The sequence below is a fragment of the Athene noctua genome, chromosome 21 (assembly GCF_965140245.1).
Source record: "Athene noctua chromosome 21, bAthNoc1.hap1.1, whole genome shotgun sequence".
NCBI lineage: Eukaryota > Metazoa > Chordata > Aves > Strigiformes > Strigidae > Athene > Athene noctua.
In genome coordinates, this window is record NC_134057.1 from 7,773,908 (window position 1) to 7,793,446 (window position 19,539).

Consider the following 19,539-nt stretch of genomic DNA (forward strand, 5'->3'; position numbering starts at 1 on the left):
GCCATTTTGATTTTTCCTCAAAAAAAAAGTTACTTCAGTTAGTTAGAAGGATAAACAAAATATAACTAGCACCTTGAGAGAGAGGATAAGTTGAGGGGGGGGGGCTTGTCTTCCAACTGAGTTACTCTTTACTATGCTTATTTTGAAGGGGAAGAGGAACATATCAAGTTTCCAATGCCTTTTCCTCAGGGGATGAAAATCTAAGCTCTAAGTTGTAATGTGCAGGAGAATGAGCCAGAGCCTTTCAACAAAGCTGTCTTGCTCTTGCTCCTCACACTAACAGCCTTTTGAAATCTTCCACAGTGTAGCAGCACCTCTGGCAATAGCACTGGGACCTTGAGGTTTGGTACTCGGGGATGAGTAACAGCAGCTGAATGGGGTCAGGACACCACTGGTGGCAGCAAGGGACAAACCTAGCATGGCTCTTCAACTGGGACAGGGTGTTTTATAAGGCTGCAACAACAAACTGGCCTGGCATAAACCAGCTCTGTGCAGCACGTGAGTTCCCGTTCAGGTATTAATTGTGGGATTAACTACCAGATTTAAGCACTGAAGAAGAGAGAACAGAGCAGAGAGATGTACAGCAATTTCTGTTCCTTGAGCTCTTCCGAAATGAGATGCAACCTGCAGCAGAAGGGGGGTCATTTTTTTTTTCAAAGAAGCTGCCCCACTCAAAAAAAGAGACTGAAAGACAGAAAAAAACATGTCAGAATATCTTTAAAGAATTATTTCTCTTCAGAGCAAAGCCTTTTCCTCATTGGGACTTATTAAAATGTAGACATTTTCTCCAACGGAAAGGAAAGTACAAAGCATGCCATCAAAGCAGAATTTTAAGCTTTTTCATTCTGATAGCATTCTTTCTGCAACGGACACCGGATGGTAAGGAACATGGCTTTTAAAAGTTCATACCACATGCCTTCCACGTTTGAGGAATTATGTGTGAAATAAATCACACTGACTTCCCAACTGAAAAAAGTGCTCAAATAAGGCAATAAAAGGACCGAGCATCACCATCTATAACTAATTAGCTGCTTTGGTGCCTAATCCTATGCGCTGTGGTTTTAAAAGTTTTTAATTTACATAATCAGAGATGTAAAAAGAACAGTGTTAAGCTGTGGTGTCACATTCAGTCCCCTGCCATATCCAAGCGTGTGGGAGAGCAGTCCCAAGCTCTGCGGGAAGCAGCGGGGCTGTGCTTCGCCTTCCCCCATTCTGCTGCATCCCTGACATCTGTGCTGGGGGCAGAGGGGACTCTGCTTTTTGCAGCAGTATCTTTTGGCAAGGAGGTGAGAACCAGCTGCCTTTAAAGCAGAGGTATTCCCTTCTCCTGGAGTTTGCACTTGGCTTTGAATAGACGTTATCAGCGTCATAGGGGAAGCACAGCAAGTGGCCATGTTCAGGGGTGGATCATTGTTTACTCCTGTTTAAAGATCCCTTGTGCAATGGAAAACAATGTATTTATCTGCTTGCAAATACCAATTAGGGGATTCTCCTGTCAGGTGGGAATGTTATGCTGGTGCATCTATATCAAAGATGTACCCTTGTTAAAAGGAACATGCTGAGGAAGAAAGAATTGCATTTCTGCAGAAAGGAGAAAGTACGGCAGAACTATGTTTCACCTCTTTTATGGACAAATGATCCACTAAAGGCCATGTAATGGCAGCTCACATCAGAGTTATCTAGAACCTGCCTTTAAAGTATAGCCTAACTCCACGAAATGTGAAAACAAAGCAGAATAAGCCAACAACCAACACCTACCCAAACAGGCAAAGCTTCCACCCGGTCCTACTAGGACAGACACCAAATATCATGTAGGAACACGAAAGACCTGTGTCTTTAATGCCATCTGAAAGTCTATTGATTTTACTGGATGTTTAGGGACAATTTTCTTCTATTCCTTCATGCTCTGTCCTCTTTCCTCTTTTCTCCTGTTTTCTCCTCTTTTCTGGTACTCATATGAATTCATTTTCTAGATTGCATTATGTGTAAAGGTCTGGGGGATCAACTGCTGTCCTAGGAGAATGATTGGTAGGCTGAAGGTTCCTGCAACTGGGCAGGATATTGAATGGGGGGAATTAATGGGGCTTTCAAAGTAACTGGAGAGGAACTCACTGAAACAACAGGCTTCCAGTATGATGAAGAGAAGGAAGACATGATTCACAGTAAAGGGATGGACTTAGACGGAAAGCACTGAGTATTGGTTCCCAAGTGCTAGTGAAAGAGTCTGGTTCTCTCCAGTGTTCTAGCTTGGATGGCAATGTTCAGTATTCATGTCGCAGTCAAGTAACAGCTCAAACTCGGCAAGAAAAGCAACATAGCTGTACAGCCATTCTGAAGTCCTTTGGCTCTTCTGCAGCAGCTTGAATGTGTCAAGGACAGAAATTTGTTAGACACAGAGGGTGAAATTCACCTGAGCACATGGGGCCAGCATGAAGGCAAGGCATCATTTGTCCCTTGTCGCAGCCGTGCTCTTGTCTAAATGGTACTTATTGTGGAGGGTTAGGCACTAGCTTGCTGCAGAAATGGCCCTTTATTTACATCTGGTATTTTGCGCCAAATGGCCTACATTAAAACAAGATCTGGTGTAGTGCAAAATGAGGCATGAGTTCATTGTCCTTCAAAGGACAGTTTTGGTTTTATAATGAATGCTACCCTTTGCAATTGCTAAATCTGCAGTACTCAGAGCAAGGTGATGGATCGTCTTTACTATTTACCACTTTGAAGACACTGACCGAGCATGTGAGCAGGTTCAGCTAATGGTTTTACACACAGAGCAGTCTTTTCAAAAGAAGGCTCTGAAGTCAATGACATGTTCTCATTCACAGGGGCTAAAAAGTGCAGTCACCTAAAGATATATATGCAGGTAGCAAACAAATAGACAATACCATGCTCTAGCTATTTTTAACATATGTATCCTTGGAAAAATTAAATAAGTAAAAGGCGCAGTCCTGTGGGAAATATTGTGCTCCTGCCTCTGCCACATCTGCAATGAAAATGTAGGAACACTTACAGTTTGAAAGATAAGTAACAGCTGATATGTAAAAAGGTTCCTGGAAACAGATGTTTTCACATACATGTCTGTCTTTCAGGCAATAGCTCTTGAAGGCTGTGTGACTAGATACTTCTAGCTCCATATGAGGCTGGAAACTGGAAGAACATGTCTTCACCAAAGGAAAAAAAAAGTATTGTGGCATGGAGCTTTCTATCTTTTCCTCAAATTTCTTGCCCCCAAGATGGCTGTTAACTTTATATAATTTGCAGCCAAGAATCCTCCCAGAGGGAGCAGGAACAGAGCCCAAACTGAACCCATCCAATGGGGCTTGATCCCATCACCAGATTGACTAATTTTCCTGTGTTAAACTCAGGTGAACCTTCCCAGTGTGTAAAGTTTCCCCAGCAGTTTCTCTTCAAGGCTTACATGAAAGCTGCCATGCTACCCAGGATTCGAGGCACATGGTCAGCTTCCTGTTCTCTGTTGAAATATTTTATCCTCAACTCAGGCTATTTGGTTAGATCAGAAAATTTAATTTAGAAATGCCCAGAGGTGAAACCATGAGCAACAAGAGAATGATTTTTCCCTTACAAGAATCTGAGCCCTCAGAGACGTAGCCTGGAGAAGCCTGTTTGCTATGGATGACTTTCTAGCCAACTATCGAGATGACTGCCAGTAAAATTCAGTTGGCGGCACGTAAACCAGTATGGTGCCAATTATGTATGAAAGTTTTTACCCCTAAAATGGTCAGAGATGTAGTTGTTCTCCACCAACTTAGCGGTGCCATGTAGTAAGATAATTTAGAAGGAATGCCTAAAAAATTGTGTGACTGGGGCGGTGATGAGAAAAACCTGTTCAGATTAATAATGTGTGTACTGCCTGCATGAAAGCTGCCAACAAAGTTCTGGGTGCTTCAGTGCCTATCGGTGCCAATCGCCTGTTTAAATCAATTCAGCAAGACCATGTACTTGTCTGTGTAGCAGGCAGATGTAACAACACACATACGTGTGTGAAAGAACACGGCCCTTGCTTAAAGTGTGGAGAGAGATGTACGTTTGGGGAGAGACTGAGTGACACAAAAGGCAGCTGAGGAGCAACAACCCACTCGTGCTTTTCAAAGCTCCCTTCTGGGCTGGTGTTTTAAAGATGGAAGTTGATACAGGTCTGGAAGAGACTGTATGACAGAGCAGGGGCATTTTTAAAAAATTAAGACTACAGTGTGTCCACACGATGAAATAAATGAAGTAAAAATGGTCTTTGTGTTAGGTAGTGCCTTGCTTTTGGTTGTCTTTTCACTCACAAAATCTAATGCCTATACTATTATATACGTAAATAGGATGACTCAGTGTTGCAGAGATTGTTGGTGAACTGGATCAGGGAAGATATTCCCGAATAGGGAAAGAATAAGAGAAAGCAGAGATTTTAACTTGTTGGTTAAAATTGCCTATTGAAGGCTGTAGTGCACAAACACTGTTTGCACAAACATATTAGAGAATTATCTCAAAAAGGTGATCCTCTGGTGTCCCAGATCAGATTTGGATAACTTCCACTCTGGGTCTGCATTGGCTGCTTAAAGAACCTGTGATGAAAAATCTACTTGCTGTTTGTTGGGTTTTCTTTAAACAGCCTGATTACATTTTTATGACACTGTACAAACACACCGTTAGAATCAAGTGCTAGAAATAGCTTCCTAGAACTCAAATTGTTTTTTAAAATAAGCAAGTAAATATGTGCATGTAAGTCATGCATGCATCCAGGCAGAAAGTTATTTTTATTCTTCCAGATGAAATTGTCTGTAAAAACATAAGGTGTTACTTATTGTTACCATTATTTATAATTTAAAATGCTAACAGTGACATAAAGTGTTGTCTCAGCTCATTTAACAGGCCATGAAATGGTTAGAAGGATGATAGAAATCTCTGGCAAACCAACCTCAGGTAAAATGTAGTTAATCATAGTTGCTGCTCAACCCCTGCTTTTTCGTAACGATGAGTAAATATGGGTCATCTTATTAGGCAAAAAATACTATCATTAGCAAGAAATGTTTCCATGTTGCATTGAGGAGAACATAGGTATAGCCCAATGTCATCCCCTCCCCATGGTTTGAATTCAAGGGCAACTGGAGTAACAGGAAAAAATAGCTGGACTAGCTACCTGCAGTGAGACCGTGGTGAGCTTGAAGAAGGTATTTTGCCCTTTGCCTCGGCTGTGGGGTGTTCACAGGGCATAGCATCCTTTGCAGCAAGTTTCTCTCCTTAGATGTTTCTACCTTAGAAAAAAGATATTTTAGTCCCTCTTAGATGTGAATGGACAACTTTGATCCAACACTGAAATGATCCAGCAAAAAATCATCACCTGTATAAAAGATGTAGTCTCTGACACCAGACTTATTCCCAGAAATTCCCTTACATCCCTGGGCAGGGTCCCAGAATCGACCGTGCCACAGCAAATGCTTTCTGTTGCATTATGGCTCTTTTGAGGTTTCGTGGAGGCAAGTTATTTCACAGTGCTATTGCACTCCGAGAGGGAGAAGGAAAGGCACTGCCTTGCCTCTGTTCACTGCTGGCCAGAGAAAACCACAGCTGAGTTTGGATTTTGGGAGAAGTTTGCTGGAGACACAGGGACTAGGGATGCTTGGAATGGGAACTTGAGTGGCAGTTCTAAAAATTTGAATACTTTTGTCCCTACAGATGTAGTTCTTTAAGCACTTGAGTGGATGGAACTGCTCAATAGATTTTTGGTATCTAATTCTGTGAGAAATGGGACATAATTGCAAGCCAGGTTTTTTGTAAGGACAAGAGGCTTAAAACCTCTGATAAAAAATTTCCAACAACAAAAGCTGCTTTTAAAAAGTATATTGATAGGAATGAGATATTTTTTACTGTGTTACTTCCTTGAAATAACATTTGCCTTAATCGTTCTTGTCCTGACTCTCTTTCTTGGCCTGATCCATATGACAGATGCCCATTTATGCAGCTGGTACCTAACTCAGGACTTGGAAAAATGCAGAAAAACCATAGTTTTGTAACAAGGCAGGAATAGCTATAGATGGTTATAGCCCTAAGTATAACTGGGAAAACTATTGGGACAAACCAATTACTGATGAGACATATTTCTTAGGGCAAAGTGAGAGTTTGCAGTAAACTATATATGCCTACCCATGCCCCTCTGAATATCCTCCCTGAGACAGGATCAAAACAATACAAAAAGTGTGTGAAATGCACAGAAATAGCATTTGATTCACTAGTCCTACCAGACATGGGCTATTGTGCCTCAGTTATTTGGGACAACAGCTGTCACCTCAAAATGTGCCTTGGTAAGGGGCAGTCGCTGTTTGCTTCCTTAGCAATGCTGCAGTGCAGGGGGAACGTGGAATGCCTGTGGCTGCCCAGCGGATGGCTTATGTTGCTCAGCCTCCAGGCAACATTGCTGTGCCATTTTTCTCTCCCTAGATGCCTACACTCCAGTACTTGGAAAAAATCAGACCAGACTGCAAACTCACTTCAGGGAGAGATGGTTTGCCAAGTATTGTATTCTGCAGAGATACTCTAAATCATATGGGAAAAAAAAAAAAAAAAAAGACCATCTGCAAATACTCAGTCTGTATCCACCTTCAGACAAAACCTGTTTCTCTAACTGGAGAATCTCTCCTTTCTCCTGGGAGATTGCTATCAGAAGTGGTGTTACATCTGCTCTCCCAGCAATAGATGGTAGTCCTCTGGCTATAAAAAAGGAAGGTGATTTCTGCCATTATTTTCTCATACAGGACTTTAGATTTGTGATATTCTCAGCACACTTATTCCCTGTTTCAAATTGAAAATGGCAATCCATTTAAATGATCCTGTGACTTTTCACTTGCCTGTGCAAGATCAATTAGGAAAAATCGTAACAGACCTGTCCCTAAAACCAGAATGTGTAGTGCCCAGTTAGATTCTCCCGTGACACAAAATGGTGACTTCACCAGCAGGCTGCGCAGCAAACATTTGGATGCAGCTGTCTCAGATAGATATTTTATACACCAAACACCACCTGCAATAAATGTAGAAGAAATCAAAGCAGGACTGTATACTCAACAGAGGAATCCTGGTATAAAGGTATGATATGGGAGTGACAGTGACAAAATCCTTATTGTACTGAACATCCCTTTAACATTGAGCAGCTGAAAGGACCTCTCTGGGTTTACATAGCAGTATCATTTTTGTATTACTATAATTTCTGTGTGTGTGTAAATATTCCCCTATTAGCAATGGATCCAACTAGCCAATTTCAACCAACTCCAGTGTTGAAAGGAATTAAAGATAATTTCATTCCTTCAGCTGCTGTGGAGATAGGAAGTCACATAGAAAAGAGAGACCATATAAATTTCTAAACTTAGGGAAAGGCTGCAAAACTCATGCTTTGTTAGACACTGTGTCCACATTAAGTGTCTTCTCAACTGGAGGAAGGCTTCTAGTGAAGCTATCAATCACCTGTGAGGATTCTTGTCCAACAGGATGCTTCTGATGGGGCCGATTCTGTACTTATGTGGGGACCACATGTGAGTTGGCTTCAAACCCAATATCCCTGGTCTCCCAAGCAGAAACAGAAGAATACATGTGACTGGTCTACCTCAGTTAACCACACTGCATACACATCAAACTGCAGTTTAAAGTCACGCAGTGTTTAATTTGATTTTTAAGGTTTTCAGGTTTGATCTCAGAAATTGTTTTCCAAATTCGCATGGGGATGGATTTTTTTGTAACTTGCTATTTCTGTTATGAAATGTATTTTGAGTGCATTTATCTCATATATGGTGATTTGAAGAGGCTACAGTAATTTAATCTGGAGGCATTTCAAGAGAGGATTGTCATCAGGAGTACTGGGAGGAGCCAGTTTCTGGACTCTTATCTGGAAAAAGGAAAAACAATTCCTTGTGCTTTTTCCGCCTTTTACGGTTTCTTTCAGAAATCCTACAGGAATATACAACCATCAAGGAAACAGTTCATTGAAGCACCTGGTATCAATGTTTTGTTGATGGCATCGCACAGCCACATGGCTTTGGTACTATTTGGAGCAGTAGAGCAGTTGAAGGAGGACTGCAGAATATTAAAAAACCTTGAGCAGAAGATGAGCAAGCTCTCAGGGTAAAATTAATCTGAAAACACCTGAAATATTAAGAGTTTAAGCTATTCTGGCCTCTGTGTCTAATTATCAGAGAAAGGTAAGGATGATGCATCCTAGCTAATTTAGGCACCTGCATGTTTGAGGATGATGTCTTCAGTGACTGAGTCTGTGACTACCTTAGAGAGGACACCCACTTCACACTGCTCGGTAAAATGGGGCCTACAGACTTTTGCTGTTGCTTTCACCTTGATAGGGTTAGGCTTTAGTTCACTGTCATTGGCCAGAGGATTAATTTTCACCTTATCCAATCAAAACTGAAGCAGCAGCACATGACAGTAATTTTGACTTTGGTTTGTAGGACCACATGTTGACTTTCTGCCCAGCTAAGCAAATGCCCATCTAAGCAAATGGAAAGACTTCAACTGACTTCAGCAGGTTGAAATAAAGAACTGAGTTACCTAGCCTAATAATTTTGCCTTTTAACTTAGCCCGGGCTTCAGTAAGCATTCAGGTAAACACGCTAAATTCCAGAGTCTCTGCCCATTTAACCAATCTATAATGGTCCTATATCATAGTAATCAAAGTCAGTGTCAATCAATGGCAACTGTTTGCTTTCCAGTTTAAATAAGTAGAAGTTAGTTATAAAAAGCCTTGCAAATTCTTTTCCATGCGTCCAGTGCAAATCTTCATATATTTCCATTTAGGATAAATCTGAATAGGAATTGAATAGATTTCTACTGGCACACTCTGATGATATTCAAGGAGTAGGTGTAGCAAGCTGTGGGAACTAAGAAATTAAGAAAAATATTGCAGTTCTGTCAAGAGTAGGTGTAGACATTTTGTACCTGCTAAACCAAAATGATGGGCCTAACATTTAAAATAATATGCTGATATAACACTTGAGCAGAACAGTGATTTAGATAGACAATGATCTTTCCTCTGCCATCCAGTTTCCCTAATACTAGAAGGAAGCCAAATGCTTTGCAATGCAAATAGAGTGGCAAATAAAAGGATGGTGTGAAGGTGTGATTCATGTGAAATAAATGTTTCACTTAAGAAACCCCAGAAGGCACGATATAGATCCCCTATTTAATTCACCCTACCCCCTTCTGGCTTCTCTGCACTACTGCAGCAGTGACTGCACAGGATTTTCCTTGGGTTTCTTTGCCCTTCAGTGGAGGCTTGTCTGGAGAAGAAAACAAGGTTACAATGCTTTCTTTTTTATTGTTGCTGTATGCTGGGATTACTCTTAAATTAGGGAGCAGAACCGTTGCCAGTTGAATCCCAAATCTCTGCATAATATACATGGCATAAAGCCTCTTCATTTCAAGTTAGTATGCGTGCTGCAACAGCAGGACAACGTAGCTGGAGTTAGGCTTGGGAGTGCAGAGAGAACATCGTGCCCCGCACAACACCTGCAGAAATGCCATTTAAAGCCTCAGTGTCATGTTCCCTTAAGAGAAAGGACTAGAAATTCAGTGAAATGTTTAATTTTTTAATTATCTGACATATCAACTGAATTATGAAGCTTGATTTTATAAAGAAAAAAGCAAATGTCTCTAGGAAGTGAAGGCAAAAGAGGACCAACGCAGAAGCAGGTGCAAGAGTGTGAAAAGCCAGACTTTGCAGTAACATGTTTCTAATGTAGTGGAAAACTGGGCATTTAAACCAGCTCAAGAGCAGACACATGCTGAGCTTGAGGAGATACTATTCATGTTAATTAGGGCTGAGTCCTACACATTTAACTCCTACTGATTTCTTAAGAGTTCCAATTCAAGTCAATGTCAGTAGGAACGTGCAAGGGCTGTAGGCACGGGCTCTTTACACTATTAGTAGTCACATTTTGGGACTTATTAAGACTAGGATTTGTTGAACAGACTGTACTGCAAACCCATGCTAATTAGCATCTAAAATTCTTGGAAAGCTGCCACAGATTCCTGGGAGCTGTCTACACCACCAGCAGAAATGGCTTTAGAGATGCTGATTGCCTGAAATAGGTTGGGGCATAACTTGTCCTTTTGCAGTGATATTTATGACATCCGCATAGCCACCCTGGCTTTTAAAAAACCACTTTTGGTGCACACCTGAGAAAGCTGTTCTCAGTAGTCTCACAGAGAGCGTTTCTGGAAAACTTGAACCATTGGGTTTGTTCTAGAGTCTAACCTGGAGTCCTGAACTGCTTGGGACGATGCTGGGTGGAAGGTGGTTTTTTATGCGTTATTAGTTTTATGTGGTAGTGCACTATCTCGTGAGTTGGTGAATGAATTTTGGTAAGGCAGAATTACAGTGATTCTTTCCTTATTTATCTCTACAGTAAGGCTGTAATTTCCAGCTGCTCCCACAGTTTACACAAAACTCAGCAAAGGGTTTAGGCACTGGTATTTGTTGAGACTGGAGCTCATCCTCACTTACTTTGGTCAAGCATTGATTCAAAAATAATGCAGTTCAGTTAACTTGAGACTTTACTCATTTGGTTTCCATTCCAGGAATGGTCTCGCCATGACATGTTCCTGTTTCCAGTTTTCCTCTGTAGCCTAGAAAATTACTTGGAGATTTTCGAGGCTCAAATCCCATCCCTGACTGATTCAGGAGAGGCCAGACTGCACCTTAATAGATGTGCCCTACTGTGAAGCAAAAGGGCACTCTGATTTGGCATCTTGTGTTCTCCCCTCTTTTGATGGGTCTCTGTTGACATGTCTGAAATCCTGAACTCTGTAGCAGAGATGGGAAACGTGAGGCTCCTGCTGGGATGTATGAAGCACCAGGCTTACACAGAGACTTTTCCTTTTGATCTCTCTCAAACCCACTCTTAGATATCTCGGCTGTTCATATGCAGCTTGTAAGGATCATACCCTGAGTAAGCAAAAGCCTTTTGGCTCCCTGATGGGATTTCTCCACTGGATGTAGTGCAGAAAGACTTCTTTTGAGAAAGGCACAGTAGCTAAAGAACAGGGAGGGGTATCCAAAAACAAGAAAAAATGTAGATTCTCTAAAAATATAACCTAGGGTGAGGCTTCCAGTTGTGGCATGTGTCCTGCCAGTGGTATACAGAAGACTGCCAGATGGTATGAAGGTATTTCATGAATGTCTTAATGCCTCCTTACCCTCAGGAAGATGGCCCAAGATGGAGATAGGAACTGCTGGTCTCTGCCTCGAGGTGAGACCGAATACTTTGGAGGGAAGCAGCGCTCCCTGTTCCCTGCCTTCCATCAAGGAACACAACTTTTGGTCCCAAAGTTCATGATTTTCCTTGAAGGCTGCATTTGTGTCCCAGTTGTAAATGCCAGGGGGAAAGCAGAGTCGCCAAGCACCTGTGTGAAATCCTGATGAAGCAGGAGGCTTTTCAAATTTTTCTAACTGCATTTTCTTATATTTTAAATAAGCATATGTTAGCTGGGAGACTTCTGTCTTCTGCAGAAAGCTGTTAGCAACACTGTGTATCTCACTCCTTCCAGCACATTTTACTTCTTGCAAATGTTGACAACCATGTGCGAAGCAATGAGGATCTGTGCTTGTGACCATCACCCGCTGAGGAGGAATTCAGAGAGGAAAGCCAAGAAATCAGGGACGAGGGGTGGATGGGAGACACTATTTTGGCTCATTTGTTGCATCTGCTGAAGACAACCAGAGCTGCAAAACTGGCAGCAGAAGAGATGGCGCCCATTGCGCTCCCATCAACCCAATGAATAATTAATTCGCTTTTATTTTAATATATAGTAGTGTAAGGTACTTTTCACAATATGCTACGAGCACAGCTATTGAAGCACCATCATGTTAAAGATGCATAATTAAATGAACGGAAAGAAGCCCAGAACACAGTTAAAAATTCATGGCTTGCTGAAGTGCAGTGGTGGCTGCGCACTGCACAGCCTGCGGGGAAGCACCTGCGGCCTCTCCGTCCCGCGTGTGACGAGCACTGACCGGGCAGAAGCGGCAGAGGCCTGTTTCAGAAAAGTAAATTAACACGGGACAAAGAAACGGGGAGCCAAGAAAGGTATCGTCTCCAACTCCATTATTCAACACTCGCTATTTTGGAGCTAAGAACGCTATTAATGACGGCGAATAACGCGTTGCTGCAGGTTTCTCCGCCGCATCGAGCGGGGATCCCCGCGGCCTTGCCCGCGCTGGCGGTTGCCGGCCCGCGCGTCGCCCCGCGCACCCAGGGGACGGCGGTGCCCCTCCCGCTGTCGCGCTGCTGTCGCGCGGGGGTGGCCGCAGCCCACGGACGCCGCAAAGCGCGGAAGTCCCCGAGCAGCCGGCGGGGGCGGGGCCGCGGCGGCCGTTGCGGGGGGCGGGAGTTTTGAACGGCGGCGCCGCGGAGGAGGATGCGGCGGCGGCTCGTGCCGGGCGCCGGTGGCGAGGAGCCGGTGAGCTGCGGGCGGGCAGGGGAGGCCCCGGTGCAGGTGCCGTCCGTTAGCGGCTCAGGCCGGCTGGCGCCCGCTCGGGGCGGGGGGGCGCGGCGCGTTCGGTCCAGCGGCGGGGCTGCCCGTGTGCTTACCGGGACCGGGCCGCGGTAAGGCCGGCGGCCGCTCACCTGTCCCGGTAGAGGCGACGCTGCTGTGGTGGGCTGAGCAGGGACTCGGGGCGCGGAGCTGAGCCTTTCTAGCTCTTTCATCTTTTAGCCGTTGGTTTTCCTGCTAATGAAGATTTTTTTAAACGTCGGTTCACTTAAGAACCGGGATTCGTTGAGTTCAGTTGTGTCTGTAAAGCTGTTACCGTCAGCTGCAACAAATACTCGTTCGTGCGCCCAGCTAGAGAAGTCCCCAAGCGAGTGTCTTGACTTCACAGCCTTTCATAGAATACTCTCTGCCTGACTGATTTCTTATTTTAAATAAATAAAATAGATCTATGTGGTTTAAATGTAAGCCGCTGTGGTAATAAATCAGAAATATACCTTGGAATATTCAAGATAGCAATTAAAGTAAAATTTGAATCTGCCCTGCCTTCAGCAGTATCCATATCATTTTTCTTATCTGTTGTTGGATTTTTTTTTGATTTGTGACTCCATCACCTAGTGTAAAACTAGAAATTCTTTAAAATTTCTTTTATTCTAGGTATACTTAGGTGGGGAATACAAAGACTCTTTCTGAAAGTATTGCTTAGGCTGTTTTGGAGTACGGGGCTGAAAAATCTCAACAGCTGTTAGTAATTTTGCCTGGGTTATGCTGCCACTGGTGGGGAAGGATGGAGACCACAAGAGAAGCAGTGCATTAGTAGACAGCATATGGCAAAACAGTGCTGTGTCATTCCTCCAAGTCCAGATGGTGTGCTCATATTTTTAGAAGGAACTGTAAAAAAAAAAAAAAAACAGAAAACAAAAATCCTGACCAGTTTTTTTTTGGTAGACATGAAGAACTTCATATATTCCAAATCAGGCTGCTAAGTCATTCCTTCAGATGAGATTTATGTGGTGTGATTATTTAAGATATGGCCCAACAACCAGTTAATGCTAGTCCAGAATATTTTATGTGAGCCTGGCTGAGATGTAGCATAGACTAAATCCTTTGCGTAGTTCTGAAAGTCTTGACCTGGATACATGTAGATGCCCCAAACTCAGAGAGTTTATTTCCTCACTATAGTTATGTACCAGATGATAGACCTGGAGAGGAGCCACGGTCTGTGCTGGGTCAGAGCAGAGGCCTGCTACCCTGGGAAATGTTAGGAGAAAGTCCTATTTCACTCTTCTGAGATGAAATTTGTAACAGCTGATGTATTACTAGGCTCAAAGAAAGAGTAATTATTTCTTAGGGGCAGGTGTGGGCTTTGCTTACCTTTTCATAGCTATGTAAAATCTGACTCAGAATAAAAGAAGATTGATGAAAGCTATTTGCGTCTCCTTTCCTTCTGGGATGAGTGCTGAGAAAAAACCATGGATAGAGAAGCAGGTGCTGGGGGTGTGGAGGTGTTGGTGCACTGCTTTATCCTGCACAGGTTGTGGTTGAAACTTGGGAAAGCAAATCCATGGGGGGGATAACTGGAGTAGTCTGCAGTACAGTAGTGGGTCTCAGGCCTTCGTGTATCAACTGTAGGGAATACCAGCAGAACTTCTACAGAAAACATCTCTTGACGTGAGCTTTGGGAGCTGTTCAACAGCTCACTGGTGCCGGAGAGCCTGTGTCGTGGTAACTTGTGCGTGTTCAAAAAGCCTTTCTCATGGAGTCTCAGACTGAGAGTTCTTAGTTTCTGGAGAGTCCTCTGTACTTTATTATTGTGCTCCTTCACTGTGGTGTCTAGTCATCATCTGTGTTCTCTCTGTGTGACTAAATTGTCTTAAACACTGACAGATTCAACAGAACACATATTTGTCCTGCTTTGCCTGATTACACAAGCCTGGGGTCTTTATCATCTTAGGTGGGTGGAACCCACCTCCTTTATTACCCAAGGAAAATGAGAAATTATATTGTGTATGGGGGCTTAGCACCTTTGCTGGCTCTTGATGTGGGGCAGAAGAACCTTCTGTATGGCTCTAGGTCCTGTTTCAGCAAGAAGGAAGTTGCCTGTTACAGAAGAGGTGGGAAATAGGAGAGGCTTAGACTGCTGAAGGGATCTGATAGCCTCTGGGTTTTTATAATAGCGTTGTGAGGTGGCTGGGGGTCAGCTCTCTCTCGGATGCTGTGTAGTAGAGTATTACAGCTTGAGCATGCAGCTGTGCTGGTGCTGAGTGTGGCTTATAGACTGGAGCTGCTTTTCCTTTAGGGTAACAAAGGAGGGTGGTTTGGAAGGAGAAACGCTCTGTGAGCAGATGGAACAGCAGCTGAAACTTTATGTATCTTTCCATTATGGCATCAGGCCTTCAAAACCAATAAAACCCAGTCTTGCAAAGTCGGGAGGGAATGGGTGATGGCTATGTAGTGAGCTTCCACCTGCCTCTTGTGACTGCTGTGAGGAGTCACTTCCTCATGTCAAAGGCAGCTAATGACAGACTGAGTCCTAAGTAAAGAAGAAAATTGTCTGCATTACCCTTTTCATGGGTTCTGGATTTCTCAGGTACTGAGTTGTGGTGGAATTAGCTCCCTCCTGTTTCTGTCCTGTTTAGAGACTTGAGGGAGAGCAGTTGCCAGTACTTTTCTATCAGCTGAAACACTGAACTTGTAATTTCAAATTACTGTACCATGAGTTTCAGTCAATCGCTTATAGATCCATCCCCAAAGCACTTGTTTTGAGTTCAGATGTGCTGTAAAACTGAAAACTGGCATGATGCTTTTAATTCTAGAGGTAATTGAGACACTCTTGCTCGGTGTTGAAAAAGGTTCACTCAAATACACCGACTTGCAGTGTGTTTGCAGTGCAAGCCTGCAGTGCATTGACAACACTGGGTTTTTGTGTCAGAAATATTTGGTTTGGACAGGGATGGCCACATAACAAGGAAGTGTGTATCAGAGTCATCGGTGTCATCTAGCACACAGCTTTTGGAGACAGCAAACTCTCTGTGATCCTTCACCTTAATTATCTTCTGGCTTGGTGTGGATTGACCTCTTTGAAGTGGCAAGTGAGGCCTAATGCATGTTTATAAATGTATGTTTTCTCTGAAAGGAGGTAGGAAAAAGTTAACTTCCTAGAAGTTTTTATAATATCTTAAAAAACCCCACTCCTTAAAAAAAAAAACCAAACCACAGAGTGATGCAGAATTCTAATGACTTGACAGGCAACTCTATGTTATTTTGTAGTTTTGAATGAAAAGTGTGGATGGCTGTGCAAGCAGGCAGGGCGTGATCCTTGTGTAGTGTGGAAGCTACCACAGCTGTTTGACTTTATATTCATGTCCTGAAACAGTCAAATATTGGGATATTCTCCTTTTTTTTCTCCTGGTTACCCGAATTTTATATCAACCAGAAGTGAAAAAAACATGGTTTTTAAACACTTTTTAAGCTGGCCAAAGAAGTAATGAGGTTGAATTTCTGATTTAAAATATTTCGGATATTTTCCTGAATTTAGAGTTTATTTTGGTAGGGATCACTGTAAAAAGTGGGATGTTAATTTATAAGCTTTGTTCAGTTAGGCCCCTCAATGACCATATGAGGGGACCATATGTTATTATTCTATGGATGAGACATTGAGGCACATACATTTTTAGTAACTTTCAGATGTTAATGTTACTACTTGATTTGGAATTTGCACATAGACTGGATATAGAGAATCTGTTACATCCTGTGTTTTACTCTTTTGTTCTTGAAAAGGGAACCATCATTTCACATTTAGTAACCATCGTAATGGCTGTATATAATTAAAATTTAGGGTTTTCTGCCCCAACTGTGAAATAAGTAGAGCTTGCTAAAAATTCAGGATATTATTCGTTGGGTTTTTGTTTAGTCATTTGCTTATCTTTTGCATATCTAGGAATGTGACATCCAAGAGAAGATGAACTTTGAAATCCGCATGAGAGAAGGCATCTGTAAGCTACTTGCAGTGAGCACACAGAAAGACCAACTCTTGCGAGCAGTTAAAAACCTGATGGTTTGCAATGCTCGTATACTTGCGTACAGGACAGAGCTACAGAACCAAAAAGAAGAGCCGATGTCGTGCAGAACTGAGAAATGGTGAGTAACAGCTCCAGTTCAAATGGAGCATTATGAAGCAGGCTTTTTGCTTACATGAATTCATAGCAGCCTGTCTAGGAAAGTGGATTTAAACCCTTCCTTCTGTCTTCCCTCATACAAACATACATTACTGCTGCCTTAAAACATTATTTTGTAAGACCGTTTCAGTATCTTCTTTTTTACTGTAGAAAATTAAATACAAGTGATATTTTTCTGGGGAGATTTTATTATTGACATTAAACTATAATTCAGCATCTAGATATCATGTAACATAATAGACATATTTTCTTGATTACCTTTAGCATACAAAAAGGTACTTAACCAAGTCTGAAGGAAAAACCCAAAACTATCCAAGTCAGAACACACCTATTTCTACTTTTCGTTCTTTCTATTGTTAAGGTCCCTTTAATGATGGAATCATCGTGGTTAATTGGTACCCTCTGCTGGCCACTTCTCTTAACTACAGCTAAGTAATAAATACAATAAATATGTAGAAGAATCAGTTTAGTTGAAAACATTCTCACATTGTAACTCCTGGATGAGCTAAAGTGTATGTGATTTTATTTGAATAATGTTACAATTTTTTGCCTAATGGAATATATTTTGGGTGCTATTTTGAGCATCATGGTGCAGAGACACTATTGCTTGCAGGTCTTTAATGAAATATTGTATTACAATTTAGCATAGAAACTCTTCGAGTACATGCTTAGCTCCAGTTAATTGTAGCAGTAGGGACAGTCCTGCTACTTTTAATGTTCAGAAATATGGTCTTATAGGAGAAATTTGCTGAAGGAAAGAACTGCCTTTTCTGACTCATTCAACTACTATTGTGAAAGCTGATTGTGAAAACTAGCACTTATAACTTGTACTATTCGGTAATTATTGCAGTTTTATTGCTTTTTCCTGTTAAGATGAAGACCTTTAGAATCATAGAATAGTTTACGTTGGAAAAGACCTTTAGATCACCAAGTCCAACCGTTAACCTAACACTGCCAGGTCCACTGCTTAACCACGTCCCTAAGCACCACATCTACACATCTTTTAAATACCCCCAGGGATGGTGACTCAACCATTTCCCTGGGCAGCCTGTTCCAGGGCTTCACAACCCTTTCACTGAAGGAAGTTTTCCTAATATCCAGTCTAAACCTCCCCTGGCACAACTTGAGGCTATTTTCTCTTGTCCTAACACTTGTTACTTGGGAGAAGAGCAACACCCTCCTCACCGCAGCCTCCTTTCTGGTAGTTGGAGAGAGTGATAAGGTCTGCCCTCAGTCTTGTTTTCTCCAGGATAAACAACCCCAGTTCCCTCAGCTGCTCCTTATAAGACTTGCGCTCTAGACCCTTCACCAGCTTTGTTGTCCTTCTTTGGAGATGCTCCAGCGCCTCAGTGTCTCTCTTGTAGTGAGGGGCCTAAAACTGAGCACAGTTTTATCACTTTATAGTGATTCATCTTTTATTTATGTTTTTAACAACGTAACAATATCAAGGATGTATGTATGCTGATTTACTCAACTTCTGGTCTTTGATGTCAGTGACCACAGAATGGTGATGGCACATGTCCAGAACAGGGCAGAAATATTGGGAGATACATCTGAACAGCCGTATTGTTTACTTGATTTGTGTCTGTCGTGCATTGCTTAGAGTTCTGTCTTAAGGCATCCTTTGAATTGTCAGTGGAGGTGATTAGAAGAGATGTGTGCTATAGAGATATGTCTTTACCATTTAGTTCATCTTTGATAGTTGGTAGTGCATCTGCAGTTCTTTTTTCAGTATTTGCTCAAGACTGGAATTGGGTTAAAGCTTAATCCAAATATGATGATGGCTGAGAGAGAAAATTCTAGGGTTTTCAAGTGAAAAACTGTTTCTTGTTATGTGGGTCTGTAATCTGTGAGTTCTGAAGATATTGTAACTGCCTCTGGACGTCAGGATATTGGTAGCTGCTATAAATTTCCACCTTTTTCAGTTAGGAGTTAGGAGCAGTGGCAGATGCAAGGAGAGCATGCTGTTGTTACTCATTATCTACAGATTGTTTAGACTCAGTTTAAGGTTGACCTTGAGATTTACATTCTGGCTACTTAGCCTGTCTGCTGGCATGTGAAATCACCATATTAACAATGCAACATTTTGTAATTGGTCTCCATTAATGGAGGAGGAGGCGGCAATTCTCTAATCAATAATAGAACCAATAAATTAACAATAATAGAACCAATAAATTAAGTTGCTTATTCATTGATGTGTATAGAAGGGGAAAAGTTGATAATGTATATGATTTTGTTGGAGCTGGAAAAGATGAGGAAGATGAATCTATTTGTCTTTTAATACCCAGGTTAAATAAGGTTTGAGTAAAATCTTCTAGGGAATTAAGAAAATTGATGGTATACCCTCCTTCCAGATTGTCCTCAGGAATCTAATGACTCGTACCTTAAACCAGAGATACTAAGTTTTAACTTTAAAGAAAAGCACTTGAAATGAGCTCTAATGTGCAAACCCTGACACTTTTTAATGTTTAAAGGGTTGAGCTTTAGAAGTCTAAATGCACAGATCTTAGGCCTTGTTTTTTGTTTCTTCTTTTTGGCAGGTCTTCAGAAAATGGGACAAAAGACCGGGTGGCATGCAAAGCAAAGGTTGCTATATCAGGTAAGCGGCTGGGTAGTCACTTAATTATAGGAACTAATTGGCTGGATGGTAACTTATAATACAAATTACACAAACAAGATGGTATTTTTGAAGTGCATATGTGGTTCAGGGGCATAAATCCTCTTGTGCTTCAAGGGGACTTGTACTTTTAAGTCACACACATACTTTTGAAGATCCTACCTAGTATTTCCATTTTACTTTCAGGGACTTTCACAGTGGGAAATTCCTTCTTCTGTTTGTCACTAAACACAGAATACATTTCAAAGCTAA

At 42.0% G+C, this 19,539-nt stretch overlaps 1 protein-coding gene across 1 annotated transcript in view; it reads left to right on the forward strand.

The window, feature by feature from the left end:
• The first annotated feature begins 3,657 nt into the window (after positions 1-3,657).
• Positions 3,658-19,539, forward strand: part of RTKN2 (rhotekin 2) — a 41,001-nt gene continuing 25,119 nt past the window's right edge. Inside the window, exons 1-5 of the mRNA XM_074924186.1 lie at positions 3,658-3,696; positions 7,937-8,115; positions 8,543-8,606; positions 16,433-16,632; positions 19,211-19,269. Of these exons, the coding sequence (XP_074780287.1) occupies positions 3,658-3,696; positions 7,937-8,115; positions 8,543-8,606; positions 16,433-16,632; positions 19,211-19,269 (541 nt within the window). The remainder of the gene's footprint in view (positions 3,697-7,936; positions 8,116-8,542; positions 8,607-16,432; positions 16,633-19,210; positions 19,270-19,539) is intronic.